Source organism: Lagenorhynchus albirostris, chromosome 3, assembly GCF_949774975.1.
Source record: "Lagenorhynchus albirostris chromosome 3, mLagAlb1.1, whole genome shotgun sequence".
NCBI classification, from domain to species: Eukaryota; Metazoa; Chordata; class Mammalia; order Artiodactyla; family Delphinidae; genus Lagenorhynchus; species Lagenorhynchus albirostris.
The window spans coordinates 190,118-204,264 of record NC_083097.1 but is presented as its reverse complement, the minus strand read 5'-3'; the positions used below and the strand labels follow the sequence as shown (position 1 = coordinate 204,264).

Genomic DNA, 14,147 nt, shown 5'->3' with positions numbered 1-14,147 from the left:
AATCCGCCTGCCAATGCAGGGGACACAGGTTCGAGCCCTGGTCCTGGAAGATCCCACATGCCACGGAGCCACTAAGCCCGTGCACCGCAACTACTGAGCCTGTGCTCTACAGCCTGTGCGCCACAACTACTGAGCCCACGTCCTGCAACTACTGAAGCCCGCGCGCCTAGAGCCCGTGCTCCGCAAGAAGCCACCGCGATGAGAAGCCCGCGCACCGCAATGAACAGTAGCCCCCACTCGCCGCAACTAGTGAAAGCCCGTGCGCAGCGACGAAGACCCAACGCAGCCAAATAAATAAATAAATTTATGTAAAAAAAAAAAGAAAAAGACATGCCCAGTTTCATGAACATCTGGGAAACACAAATTAATGCAAGATATTTTTTTCGTCCATTAGATTGAAAAAGAAAGAAAACCACATCTGAATAAGCCACACTTTATTCGTACTTAATTACCCTAATACTCAGCACTGCACAAATCAGATCTCAGCAGAAACCAAGTCCAGACGTTGGCATTAACCACTCCTCAAGCACCAGGACTCAGCTTCCCGGAGGAGCCTTCCCGCCCTCCCCGCAGCAGCAGCCCCCGCCCGCCGGGCCTAGAGTCGGTGGAGGTGGGAGTGGGGGCGGCGGCGGGCGGGGCACCGCGGTCGTGCCCTCAGAGCCAGAGGCCGCCGGAGCCCGGGGCTCAGCCTGGCACCAGCAGAGCGCACGCCTGCCGCCCAGTGGCCCGAGGGCAGGGGCAGAGCCGTCAACTACCAAAGCCCATGTCCTCGCTGGACTGGAGTTTGTAAACATCCAGACAGGGCAGCGCCGCACACCCGCGACGGGAGGGCGCCGGGCCGGCTCCCTGCCCCCCCGGACCCAGCCGCTGCGGCAAAGGGATGCGGCTTGCCCTCGGTTTTACTCTCTCCTCAGCTGCTCGCTTTCATCGCTGTGCCCCGGGAGGTGTCCTCTCACTTCCTACCCGGCTCACGCCGGCCGGTCGTCCAGCCGCCCCGTCCCCCGCCCCGCCCCCTGCGGCCCGCACTTCAGGCGGCTGCCGAGGCGCCGCGACCGGGACGGCCGCTCGCCGCGGGCCGCTTCTCTGGCGCCACCGCCGTGCTGGGCGCCGTGCTCCGCCACAGCTCCTGGGAGGCAGGGCCGTCGCTCCCGGAGCGCCTGGGGGATGCGCGTGCAGCTGCCACTAGGAGATGCGTCGGTGGTGGCGGGGGCGGAGGCTCCGTCCCAGCGCCGCCGCCGGGACCCGCCTCGTACAGTCCAGGGCCTACTCCATTTGCTTCAGCGCTCTGGAGAAGTTTTCCAGAGCAGTTTTGAAGGCTTGCAGCAAGAGCGTTCCGAGTTCATTGCTCGTTTCTTGAATGTCCGGGTCGAAGCTTCCGAAGAGGGGCGTGGAGACCCGGATGTCGTCGCGGCCGGCCCGCAGCAGCAGCGCGCGCAGGTCATCTGCGATCGCGCTGTATTTCTGCTGGTCGAATTTGGACATGGCGAGCTCGTCCTGTGGGTAGGCGCTGCCCTCGGGGTAGCAGTCCCTGGGCACCGGGAACTCCACGCTCTGCAGCCGGGGGAGCCCACAGAGCGCCACGAAGAGGCGCCGGAGCGCGCGGGCCGACATTGGGTTCCCCAGGAAGCGGAGCTCCTGCAGCCGGCGGCAGGGGCCCAGGGCCAGGCTCAGCGCGCCCACGTGCCGGTCCGCGAGGCCGCACTCCTCCAGGGTCAGGGCCCTCAGCGTCGGGGCGGCCTGGCCTAGCAGCCGGAAGAAGGTCGAGGGGAACAGGTCCACCAGGCAGTGCCCGCTGAGGTCCAGCACCTCCAGGTGGGCGGCGTGGGTGCAGTTCGCCAAGAAGGCCATGTCCGCGTGGTTCAGGGCGCAGTTGCCCAGGTCCAGCACTCTCAGCGGAGTCCGGAGGGGGCTGCGGGCAGGGCAGGAAACAGCGCGGTGAGAGCAGGCCCGGCAGGCGCTCTGGGGGCCACACACACCCGCCCTTGATTGCATTCAGCCCGAGAGCTGAAATGGGTTTTACCTTTTTAAGTAGTCGAACAAGTCAAAAGAAGAAGAATATTTTGTGATACGGGAGAATTATATGAAATTCAGGTTTCAGTGCGGGTAAGTAACGCGTAATCAGAACAGCCACGACCTTCATTTACTTCCCGTTTGTGGCTGCCCTGGGGCAACGGCAGAGCTGGGTCAGTGTGAGACCATGCGTAGCCACTGGCCGCTGTAAAGACTTAACTTCACCCAAAGACAGGCCTGGCCTTTGTCCTCAGCAATTAAAGTGATCGATCTGTTTTGTCAGCAAGGCGTTGTGTGTTCCCAAGCTTGCTAAGGGGGCAGTGAGTTGCCTGTGGATTGGCAGGAAATGAAACACTGGCTTGGCTCTGCAAGAAGAGCCTGAGCCCACAGGATCAGGGCCGGGAGGGCCCTTGGAGCGCCCAGTCCACCCTCAGCACTGCCTGGGACCTCAGAGACCCTCCGTGCTCTCCTGTAGGTGTGTAGGGGGCGGCCACGCGGAAACGCACAGTCGGTGGCTCCCTGCCCAGAAGTTCTCAGAGTCGGGAACAGACCCATAGTGGCCCTCCGGGATCCTGGGCCTGGGTCTGGGGTCACCTGGCTGGGCACTGAGTGCCGGGGCCGGGGGGGTCCGCTCTCTATTCGCCTGCTGAGGCTGCCGCTCCCACCACCTCCTGCACCTGTACTCTGGGCGCTGAGGGTCGCGGGCCCACCCGCCGCCTCCACAGTCCACGCCGCAGCGGGCTCTGTGTCTCCTTGCCCGGCTCTGAGGAGGCTGTGGCTCAGGTCCTGAGCTGTGGGGCGTGTTTCCACCTCCATCTCTCACGCCCACATCCATCCATGAGGGACCCTCTCCCCACCTGCACTGCTCGCAACCCCTTGGGGGGCTTCCTGTGTGGACAAGGGTCAGAGGACAGGCCTGACTGCGAACCGCGTCTGGGAGCTTGGATTTGGGGAGGGTCCCTCACTCAGCTGATAAGGGGTCCCTGGCCTGAGCTGTCTGCACAAGCAACGTACGTGGTCCCTGCCGACACCTGCCTCCTCTGGGGTCTGGAATCTCAGCACATGCCAGGCTGAGGCGCCCACGCAACCAGCCCCCAGGAAAACCCCTGGCCTGGGTCTCTCATGACTCCCCCGTGGACGGCACCTCCCACGTGCCATTACAGTCCGTGCTGGCTCCACTGCGACAGGACCCTGGACTCGTGCCCCGTCTCCCCGAACCCCTCCCCACAAGCCCTTTCCCTTGGCAGATTCTGCCCCGTCCGTCTGCTGTAATAAATCTTAGCAGTGAGTCCTCCCAGGGAGTCAGCAAACCTGGGTGGTCTCGGCGTGTCTGCTCTGTCTGCCACTCTCCCTGCCCCTCCAGCTGGGTCTGCTGTGTGGGCCAGGGAAGCCAGAGTGAGCTCTGTAATATGAAGCTGATCACCCACTGCCCTGCTCAGAGGCCTGGCTCTTCCGTCCTTCTCCTCCGCTCCCTGCTCCCTTCTTCACCTGCCCAGGACCACAGCCCCCGTCCCCCGCTGCCCCAGCCCCGCCCCATCCCTGCCTAGGCCCTGCCACACCCCCAGCTCTGGGCAGCCCCGCCCCGCCCCACCCCTGCCTACAGCCCTGCCACCCCCAGCTCCGGGCAGCCCCGCCCCGCCCCACCCCTGCCTACGGCCCTGCCACACCCCCAGCTCCTGCCCTTCACCTGCGGGGTTCCTGCCTAGCACACGCTTTCTGGGCCCTCCGCTGGCTCACTGTGCCTGGTCTCCGCTCAAAGGTCACCTTGGGACCTAGCCTTCCCTGACCACTCACCCATCTCCCTCCCACTTAGGCCTGACACACTCCACGCCTGGACCTTCTGGGGCCTTGGACAGGCTCTCAGCAGCCAGCTGACTGAAGACCGAGCGTGTAGAACAGGTCAGAGTGTGATAGGCGATGTCAGGGCCAAGCTAACAAGATAGCCCTGCAGGCTTGTGACGTGTCGTCTGGCTTGTGGAACACGTTTCCCCAGAGCACAGGCACCTCTGGCTGAGGGCCCAGGCCAGCCAAACGCAGTACTGTCCTGAGGGTCCCAGGGAGCCGCCACATGGCAGAGTCGTATTTGTGTGTGGGCTCGAGGACCACCCCTTCCCCAATTGGGCGACTGGGTTCCAGGCGGGGAGGAGCAGGGATGGGGGATGGCGACGGGATCCCAGGTGCCCCCCAGGGGAGGAGAGGCAGTGTGGGCCCTGGCCAGCTGCGGCCAGCTACTTCTGGGTTTCCTTTGTATAGAAGAGAAATTCCTGTAAGCCACGGACTCCCTAAGCCAGAAAAGACATCCTTACACCCACTCAATGAGAAATGAGAAGAAATGAGAAATTTGATTCTCATCAAATTTCTCAAGAAATGAGAAGTTTGATTTTCCATAAATTTTCATGAGCATATTCACAGCTGGTGGCCGCCAAGGTGGCCCAACAGCCCTTGGGTATTGGGACCCTCGGTGGTGCCTCCCGTGGCCCAGTGACGGGCCCTCACCACGCAGTGTGCCGAAGCATCAGCACAGTGCTCTCCAGGGAAGGTCACGGGAGGCGGGCCTCCCTCCGGAGGGCCTCTGGCCCTCTGATCCGCAGCCTGTTGGGGGGCCCACGGGCCGGGCAGCCGAGGCCACCTGCCGACAGCCATGAGAATGAGCGTGCAAGTGGGTGGCTCCGCTTTCCCGCCCCGACAAGCCTTCAGGGGAGACCACAGCTGCCCCCACCCGGCTCCTGTCTTGCCCTCGTAAGCCCCAGCACTGGGGTCATTTGTTACAATGACAGGTAATTAATACAAGGTAATGGAGTTACTTCTGTGTTGTTTGCTTGCTAATGAGGACTCTTGTCTTTTTCTTACGAACTGGAGGCGGTCTCCTTTGGGTTCTGGTGCTCCCGGGTTGCACCCGACACCAGCCCCAGCTGGGCCACCTCCCCCTCCGTCTGTCCCCTCCGGCTGCTCTGGGCTGGGCAAAAACCGAGGGGACGGGGGCTCGTGGCCTTGTGAGTAACCAGGTCTGTTTTACGGTCCCCTAGTGCGTCCTCAGCCCGGGCCCCGAGTCGCCCTGACCTGGGCTGAGGGGCTGTGAGCAGATGCCCTCCCCCCGCCGCCCTCCTTCTGCTCACCCTCGACTCACCCGAGCAGTTTCTGGAGCTTCCCGGTCAGCGTGGAGAAGGCCACGCTCAACTCGGTGAGCTGCGTCATCCGGCTGAGCTCCCGGGCGATGGAGGTGAGCAGGGCGTCCTCGCCGTCAGGGGCAGGGGTGCTGGTAGGCGGCGCGTCGAAGGCCTTGGCGGGCAGGGTGAGCGACACCAGCCGGGGGAAGCCCAGCTGGGCCAGCAGCTGCTGCACGTGGCCGGCGTGCAGACGCACGTTGTGCACCACCTCCAGCCGGCGCAGCTCGCCCGGCCCCGCCAGACGCAGCACGTGCAGCAGCTGCCCGGGGCCCAGGCTGTCGGCCCGGAAGGAGAGGCAGCGCACGCGCAGTGGGGCAGGACCATCTGGCCCCAGGGCCTGCACCACCAAGTCGAAGTTACCCCCGGTGACGAAGATATCGGCGAGGACCTCTACGGGGCGCCGGGCCGCACGGGGCTCCGCCTGCAGCTCGCAGCAGGTCCTGGCCAGCAGCTTGGTGCGGCCCCACCTGCCCAGCGCCCTCCCACAGGGACAGCCCTGCACCTGCACGTCTCGGATGCCCGTGAGGTCGGCCACCCGCAGACGCCGCCGGCCCCCGCCCCAGAGCGTGTGGTCCGCGAGGCCGCGCACGCAGGCCTCCAGGCAGGCCCTGCAGGCCCGGTCCCGCAGGTCCCCGGGGTGGTCTGCGCTGGGGCCCAGCAGAGCACCCAGCCTGAACTCCTCTAGCGGCCAGCGCTCCAGCAGAACGCGGATCACCTCCGCCTGCTCCAGCAAGTAGCTGGCTTTGAAGAGCAGCGGGTAGAGGTTGTGGGCCACCCCGTCCAGGCTCTGCAGGGCCGCCTGGGGGTGGGACGCCAAGGCCTCAGCAGAAATGAAGCGTAGTGACTGCATCATGCCCACCTGCAGCGGCTGGAGCCAGGACAGCGCTCTCCCCTGTGCTTCTGCCGAAGACGCGTCCCCTTCTCACCTATTTTTAGTTGCAGCTGCTGTGAGCAGCTTGCCTTGGACTGCGGTGAGCCAGCCCTCTGGTCATCTGACGGCTATTTTCGTCCTGGGTGCCTGTATGGCTTTGGCTGTGGAGGCGTCTGGTGGTGGCCGGCTTGTCCTGCTGGCGCTCAGCTGAGGAAAGCAGAGGTGCCTGAGTGCTTGGCTAGGGGGAGGGGGCTGGGCCCCTGGAATTACCGCCGTGTCCACTGCAGGGGTGGCCTGTCCGGGGGGTACCTCACCCCTCCATGGCGTGGGTCTGCCCCAACCCTGGGCCATCCCACAGGCCGGGAACTAACAAACCTTTTCTTGGACTCCCTTTGCCCCACGTCCAGAGTTAGGGACGCGGCAGTGGGCATGGGGTGGCACCTCTGATAACTGTTTCCTGACTTCAAGAGAAGCTAAATAAAGGCCCCATGAGGCGCCCGCACACTGCTTGGCACCCCCCTTCCTTTATCGTCACTGAGGACCGCGGCCGAGGCTTCCCCACCGTCCATGGGAGGGAGCTTGGCGCCCTCCAGCTGCAGGCCTCCCTGGGCTGAGCCCCAGGACCCACGCAGTGGGCGGGGCTGCAGATGACGTGCGGGGCCCCTAGGAGCCGGAAGCTCGCTCGCACGGCCTGGTGTCTGGTTCCTCGCTCTGGAGGGTGGCAGAGCATGTGCCCCAGACCACGCCGCTTTGGCTGAAGGAGTATTTTGAGCTAAGGGCGCTTGGCCCCCCCGCACCCCGTTTCTTCCTGAACGGAGATGGAATTCCGGGCAAGCCACCCTCCCTGAACCGGGAGGGGAGACATTCTCATCACCGGAGAGGGCGTCAGGATAGTTCACTGTCAAAGTTACTGTCCTGTGTGTTGTAGTTACTTTTTCACAATCAATCAATCACCTCCTCGCTCAACTTAGTCCAGAAACACTTAGGCCACTGGGGTCTTCGTTTCCTTATGACGGCTCCCATGTCATCAAAAACTTATATTCAGTAAATCTGCGTGCTTTTCTCTCATGAGTCTGTTCTTTGTTACAGAGCCCCAGAAGAGAACCCAAGATGGACAGAGAAAAATTCTTCCTCCCTCCAGCTCCAGCTCTGACGGGTATTCGATCATCTCTGAATGACTTGACCTCCGCCCCACCCCCATATCACCATCATTGGAGGCAGGGCTGGAGCACTTAGCCTGACAGGCTACCCGGACAAGCGCTGCTCTGGGAGGGACCTCAGTGGGACAGAGAGAGAGACCGAGACAGTAAGATAGGGAAAGACAGAGAGACAGAGACCCACAAAGACAGAGATCAAGAGAGGGAGGAGGGGAGAGGCAGACAGAGGCACTAGGAGGGAGAAAGAGTCAGGGGCCAGGGGACATGCTGGGCTGTGTGTAGGGCTGTGGATATGGACGTGGGTGCAGGGGGTGCAGGTGCCGCTCATGGGGACCCACACGGGCCGGACCCCCCAGACCCCCCAACCCTACACTCAGGTGGGACCCTCCGTCAGACACAGTCCGGCTTGCCGTTCCCTCAGAGCCTCAGCAGTGCCTCCCCTAGGGAGGGGGCGGCATCGTGCTCCAGGGGCCCCAGCGTTGCCAGGCAGGCCAGGTGTGAGCGGAGACGGCGGGAACCCCCCCTGCCCTCACCCCCGATGGGAGGCAAGGACGTGCACCAGGCAGACCCCAGAGGGCGCTCTGCTGCCCACGCCCTGCCCCCTCAAAGTCGCAGGGGCTGCGCTCCCTAGGGGAGGCTTGTTGGTGACGTCCCTGACACAACAGAACCCCGTAGAAGAAGCACGACCATGTGGTAGAAAAAAATGTCCCATTTATTTATGTTCCTAAAGTTCGGAACAGTCAGCCCTGAAACAGGGTAACAAGGAAGAGAGTTTACAGCAGCCGGCAGATCACAAAGGCGAGGGCCGTGCCCCAGCCACCTGCTCCTGTTCTGGGTGGATGGTAGCTGATGTCGCCGCTGCCCCAGGATGGGGTCTGGGGGGAGCACCTGTGGCAGGAAGTGCGCTGAGTCCTGCATCTACCCAGGCTCTCCACCCTTGGGTGAGGGGGGGGCCCTCTCAGGGCCCCATCCACACGACAGGACCTCCCAGCACAGGCTGGATCAGAGCTTCCGGCCCAGCTGCTGTGCCCCCAACTCCACCTGGGGTCCACCTGGGACGCAGGGACCCTTGTCCCAGACTCACAGGTGGAGCCCAACTCGAGTGCCGCTGGCCACACACAGCTTGTTGAAAAGAAAACGAAACCGAGATTCCAGCTAAACTCAGGAAAGCTCCCCCTGTGTCCGGGACGCACCCCGTGGGGGCTGCACCTGGGGACTGCCGTCCATGGCCTGCATTGCCTGGAAGGCGGGGGAACACGCTCCCAGAGGGCCCCCTGCTCTGAGACACCCCACGTCCATCGTGGGACTCTGCTCGGGGGTCCACGTGATCCTACCCGGGCCTCTTGCAGCCTAGGAGTGTGGGAGCGTCCAGGGCATCACAGGGCATCACGGTCGAGCAGCCTGGGTGGTGGCAGCGTGCCCAGCGCCTCAGGGATCACGGTGGAGCTTGTGGCCTTCCAGTCAAACCACCGTCCAGACGCCCGAGACGTGAGGGGTTTTGTCCTGGCAAAGGGATCAGGTCACTGTGAGTGACCCAGGGTGTGAGCACCAAGGACTGGTCCCTGGACTCTGGCTCAGCACACACTTAAAATCGGACCTCCCCTTCTGGTGCTGCCCAGGAGGGGGCCGGAGGCATCGCCCCAGAACCTGGGACGTGCCTGCAGAGAGGAGAGCTTTACGACCCCGTGTGGGTGAAGGCACTGAACCGGCAGGCCCGGCTGGTGACGAGTGGCTTCCTGTGGGATTGGTCCCCTCAGTCTCTCCTTTTCAGGGGATGATGTCTCTGTGTGTGCGTCCAGGGTTTCTGGGGTCTCCTGTGCTCCCTACTTGCGGGGTTAGGTGTCATGGCTCTCCTGACACCCCTGAAGGTAGAAACACACGTCTGCATCAATGCAGGGAAATACTGCGTCTTGCCCAGGACGCGATCCCGTCAGAATGCGGGACTGGGGGCCGAGCAAGCATCCCAGGGAGGGCAGAGCCCCTGAGCCTGGTCCATCTGGGGCTGGGTTCAGAAACCTCCTTGGCCAACCAGTAGCCCTCCTTCACCCAGGACTGCAGGGGCTCTAACAAGGCCCGCCTGGAGTCGGGGCTCGGACGAGCCTGGAACCAGCACATGCCAGATGGCACAGGTGCAGCCTCCGCATGGCAGGCAGAGTGCGGCTGATGCTTCAGGAGGCCTGCAAACCTCTCTAAGTGACTCAGAGTCGCTGGAGACGGAGCCAGGCCTCTGGATCACAGGCAGCCCGCTGGGTGCCGGAGTGTGCGTGTGGGGTTGATTCACACACAGGATGGCCCACGAGGGGGGCTCTGTGTGGTCACCGGCGGCCCAGCATCTCTTGGGCGGCTACTGACCCCCCCACCCAGCACCTGGGCCTCTCTCGTGGGGGCCTAGAGGAGGGGTACTCACGGCCGTGATGAACTGGTCCCCGTCAGGCTGCTGCCGTGAGCCCTCCCGAGACACCCTGACAGTCCTCGTCGGACGACAGCTCCGCAAGCGGCAGGGACGGCCTGCGAGGCTGGGGCCGCTGTCCCCTGACGGGCGGTGGGAAGATTCGGAATTCCCGGTCTCTGCAGAGAGAAGCCCAGTGAGGACCGTCCTCCGGCCTGGCCGGCTGCCCCTCAGGCCTACTGTGCCCGGCACTCTGGCCCTGAGGCTTGTACAACGAGAATGATTTACAAGGTACAGATTTATAACCAGATGACCCGTGATGCCGGGCTAAAGCAGGAGGACGGCACTGCCGGAGGTCAGACACCACTTTGCTCATGAACAAGAGGTCTGTGACTTCGCTTTTCTGAAATCAGGAGGCCCAGTGCAGCCGGAAGGGGAAGACCGGGAGGGAGGTCGACCCCTCCCCCAGCAGGAAGCCTCACCCTGGGCGGTAAGAGTGAGCCCAAGCAGGGGACAACACAAAACGCGGCAAGAAGGGCCACGCGGCTTTGACAGAAAGCGGGACAGGACGGGACGGGAGGCGCGCTCCCAGGGGCGTGTCCTGTGCCACCCCAGACAGAGTCGCGGCCGCAGAGCCCAGGCCCGTGGGGTCACTCCCCAGGGTGGGGCCCCTGCCAGGGTGCAGCCACAACCTCGAGTGTGGCTGGCGGGTGGCTTCTGCGGGCCGTGCTGGGGATGGCAGACCTGGGCCCTCCGACACCCTTCCGCCTGGTCTTCCTGCCGGGAGAAGTCCCGCCTCCAGATCCGGGGCTGACCAGAGGCTGCCGCAGCCCGGATGGGGGCCACCCGCGGTCCTGGAGCCTGAGGGGCGTGTCCAGGAGAGCGCGGCCGCTCTGGGCGGGCGATGGTGCGTGCTCCCCGTGGCCGCTGCCTGTTCTGAGCAGCCCCCGCCCGGCGCTTCGCGCAGAGGCACCTCTGCGGTGGTCGGGACGCCCTCGGGGTGACTTCACGGCGGCGGTGGTGCGTTTTGGGCTTTGGAGGGCACTTGGTTTGCTTTGTCTGGTTTCTCTTTTTGCTTGTTTTAAACTTGTTCCCTGTTCCCTTGTCTTGAGTGGAAATGGAATTTTTTTTTTTAAGTAAATGAAAATTTCTAACCTGGAAACCTTTGGCAGCGTACGCAATCGGGGAAACGATGAGCACGTACGCCGGCCCCAGGCACTCATGCACTCTCACGCACACACGCACTCACGCACTCTCGCACTCATGCACTCACTCACGCAGGGAAGGTCGGCCCCGCCTCCTGCTTCAGCTCACCCTGCTCCGTGCAGGTGTGCACGCCGCACGGACAGGGGTAGCGGGCGGGACTTGTGGGCGCGGGCGGGGGGCAGCGGCCCCCGGGCAGAGGAGGACCGGCTGCTGGAGGAGGACGTGCTGCTGTCTGAGAGGGTGGAGTGCAGTCTCTTGAGGGGGGCGGTGTGGTCACAGGAGGGCACAGCTGTGGACGCTCGGGTCCGTGCCTCTGGACGGGGACAGAAAACGAGGCTTTTGGCCTCTGCTGTAGAGGTGCAGCCTAGATTCAAGAACAAGATGGCCAGCCAGAAAACTACTAGGTTCCTTCCTCCGCGGTCACATCGGGCCTCATGGGGCCGCCACCCGTCCAGCCCGACGTGTTGGTCCGTGGGGCCCGGCGCACTGCGGCGCCTGCGTCTGAGCTGGCGGGGCCGAGCGGGAGCTGGGGCTGTGGCCGCTAACCTGTTCCCTTCCCGGTGTAACTGATGGCCCGGTCGCTTATGGCCGCGTTGCTGGGCTTGACGTCCATGGATGGCTTGCTGCCTATCCCAGTGGACACCATCTCCTGTGTCCTGAGTTCTAAGATAGGAGCGTGTGGGGGAGTTTTCTAAGCAGCTCCCTGGGTTTAAATTCCACCCTGAGTGTCTCTGGGGGACTGGACAGGCTGAGGTGCCCGTTCCGGCCTCTCTCAGGGAGCCCAAGGGGGTGAACCAGGAAAAAGGAAGACGTGGGACCATAGAAACTGGGTGTCCAACCGGGAGGGGCAGGTCTCCGTCTGCGGATGAAGGGACATCCACTTGAAGTGGGACAGAGGCCTCCAGGCAGGGCATGGCTCCGGGAAAGACAAACTGACAGGTATCCGCCACGCTTGAAACTGAGAGGGGATCCAAGCACAGGGTGAGGGCCTGAGCACGAATGAATGCTCGGTAAAGCAAGCAAAGAGAGAGGATGGCGATTACAGCGGGGGTGCCCAGAGGGAGGGGACACCAGGCCTTGGGGACGTGCTGCTCCTACCGGGCGCCCCGAGCAAGGCTGCTGCGTGCGTGTGTGCACACGTGTGTACATGTGTCTCTGGGTGTCTGCATGTGTCTCTGTGAACATGTGTGTCTGTGCGTGTCTGTGCGTGTCTGTGCATGTCTGTGTGCCTGTGTCTGTGTGCATGGGGGGGTCCATACTTAGAAGGACGTGGCAATGAGGAGGCCGTGAGGCATCGCTGGTGACAGGTCAGGGCCCTGGCCAGGGTGGTAGCCTCCGAGTGCCAAGTGGTCGTGTTTGGATGTCAGGGTGTCAGCATATTAGGGTTTCTCAGGCCCAGCGGGGTGGTCAGAGCCGCCAGAAGGAGGGCCAGCTTGGAGGGGTTGCGATGAAGATGGCATGTGTGGCAGCCAGCCTGGATGAACTACCACTCTGAAGTAGACAGAGGTGTCCCAGTGATGAACTCAGGGGAGAGGAGGGACTGGGGGCAGACATGAAGGAGGAGGGAACGAGGTGGGGGCGTCTTACCTGTGGGGAGACCACAGGCTGGCCATCGGCGCAGCGTCCAGGAGGCCGGGGCCTTGACCACAGGGAGAGCAGGAAGCTGACGCCACGGGTCTGAGGGCGTCTGGGAGCTGGGGCTGAGACCTCTCTCGGAGCGTGGGGGCCGGGGTCTTGCTTGTTGTTTTAAGGAGAAGTAAGTGTTCGGTGCTGATGGGCGGTGCTAAGGAGCCCCTCGGACCGACCACGAGCCCTGCGCCCAGCCCGAGCCCAGCCCGAGCTGGCCCTGCACGCCGAGCGCCCTCCAGCCGCTCTGCCCACCTCGGCTCCGCAGAGCCTGCCACCACAGGACCTTCCCTATCACGTCCGTCCAGGAGGTCTTGACCTCCGCGGAGCTCGCCTGGCGAATGTAGGTGTCCTGGGATTTCCGCCGCCTGCGGAACCAGATCTCACACCTCAAGCCACTGTCCCCGACGTTCTCCGTCATCCTGATCTGTGCCATCTGCAGCCACGAGCACCGCGAGGGACCTCAGATCCTGCCCTTTGGACAACTGACCGCTCTCTGGCTGACGCTTGACCCCAGCGCCTCCGTGCCGGAGGTCCCCTCACCCAGACACCGAGTGGTGTGGACGAGGCTGGGCCGGGAGCCCGTCGCCCCTGCCCCCCGTTCCCCCTCGCCCCCACCCCCGCCATCCACACTGGCTCCCTTGTGAGGGCTCAGTGCCCCCCCCAGAAGGGCTCCCTGGCGCGTCATCACAGGAGCCCTCCGATGAGCTCGCTGGCAGGGAAGGGGTTGTGGTGGGGCCTCTCCCGGGGGACTTCGCCCCCAGGGCCTGTCTGGGGGAGGGGTGAGGCCCTGAGACCGCCCAGGGGAAGGCCGCCTCTGTGCTCTGCCCACCTTCACGCAAACCTGAAATGGAGTCACCGGCGAGGAGACATTTGTTTTCTAGCCCCTGGGCTGGCACGTGGAACACGAAGGACAAATGGCTCCTTGCGGCTTCTAGAGGCCCCAGGCTCCAAAATTCAGCCTAAGAGCCGCAATAGCAAATAACCTGGCGTTCCCTCCGGCCCCCAGCGCCCTCCCTGACGCGGTACCTTGAAGGACTGCTCGCACGCGTACACGTCGTGGCCTCCGTCCACCTTCTGGGTCTTGCTGAACAGGATGAGGTCTTCAAACAGGAACACGCGCCTCAGGTGCTTCTTCCCTCGGCAGCAAACGAGGAACTCGTCCTGGCATATCAGCCACCCCTGTTCCTTCAGATCCACCTGCAGGCAGGCCGGCCTCTCTCAGGGGGACGGGGCATGACCTGATCCCAGCCCTGCCCTCGCGCCCCTGTAACGAAGCCTCCACAAGGCGACGGCTGCGTGAGGGTCAACTGCGCCCAGCCAGGCCGCCCCTTCATGGGAGGTGCCCCCCCTGCCTCCCGTGGACGGCCCTGTCCTGGGTGACGCCTGGGCTGTCCCAAATCGCTGGGCTGAGCTCACTGGACAGAGGGCTCGGGGGCCTTCGGGTCTGCGGTGGCCGCCTGGGGCCGATCTGTCGTCTTGGAACTCTTACTAACGCTGCTCTAACAAGGCGACCGCGTCTTCACTTGGGACGGGGAATTCGGGGCGGTCCTGCCTGACCGGGAGGTCCGCTCTTCCTCCTGGCCCTGGGCGCTGGCCCCACCATGGCCCCCACAGGGGGCGAATCGGTAGGCTCAGGCCCACAGCCTAAGGCCAAGCTCAGTTTTTCCCATATCCAGTTATTTCAGAGTAGCCCCAAACACCGACGTTTAACGTTGAGA

The 14,147-nt window shown here is 63.7% G+C and overlaps 2 protein-coding genes across 2 annotated transcripts in view; both read right to left on the bottom strand.

The window, feature by feature from the left end:
• Positions 1–430: 430 nt before the first annotated feature.
• On the bottom strand, positions 431–6,583 carry LRRC14B (leucine rich repeat containing 14B). Its single transcript, XM_060145964.1, has 3 exons — positions 6,424–6,583; positions 5,138–6,255; positions 431–1,909 (listed from the first exon to the last, which is right to left on the bottom strand). The coding sequence occupies exons 2-3, from the start codon at positions 6,028–6,030 to the stop codon at positions 1,264–1,266; spliced, it is 1,539 nt and encodes a 512-aa protein (XP_060001947.1). The 5' UTR covers positions 6,031–6,255; positions 6,424–6,583; the 3' UTR covers positions 431–1,263.
• Positions 6,584–8,581: 1,998 nt separating this feature from the next.
• The window catches only part of PLEKHG4B (pleckstrin homology and RhoGEF domain containing G4B), a 30,771-nt gene continuing 25,205 nt past the window's right edge, over positions 8,582–14,147 (bottom strand). The window contains exons 16-22 of the mRNA XM_060145954.1: positions 13,456–13,626; positions 12,682–12,862; positions 11,347–11,463; positions 10,909–11,113; positions 9,673–9,773; positions 8,803–8,863; positions 8,582–8,708 (exon numbers count right to left, since the gene is read on the bottom strand). Coding sequence (XP_060001937.1) covers positions 8,582–8,708; positions 8,803–8,863; positions 9,673–9,773; positions 10,909–11,113; positions 11,347–11,463; positions 12,682–12,862; positions 13,456–13,626 — 963 coding nt within the window. The remainder of the gene's footprint in view (positions 8,709–8,802; positions 8,864–9,672; positions 9,774–10,908; positions 11,114–11,346; positions 11,464–12,681; positions 12,863–13,455; positions 13,627–14,147) is intronic.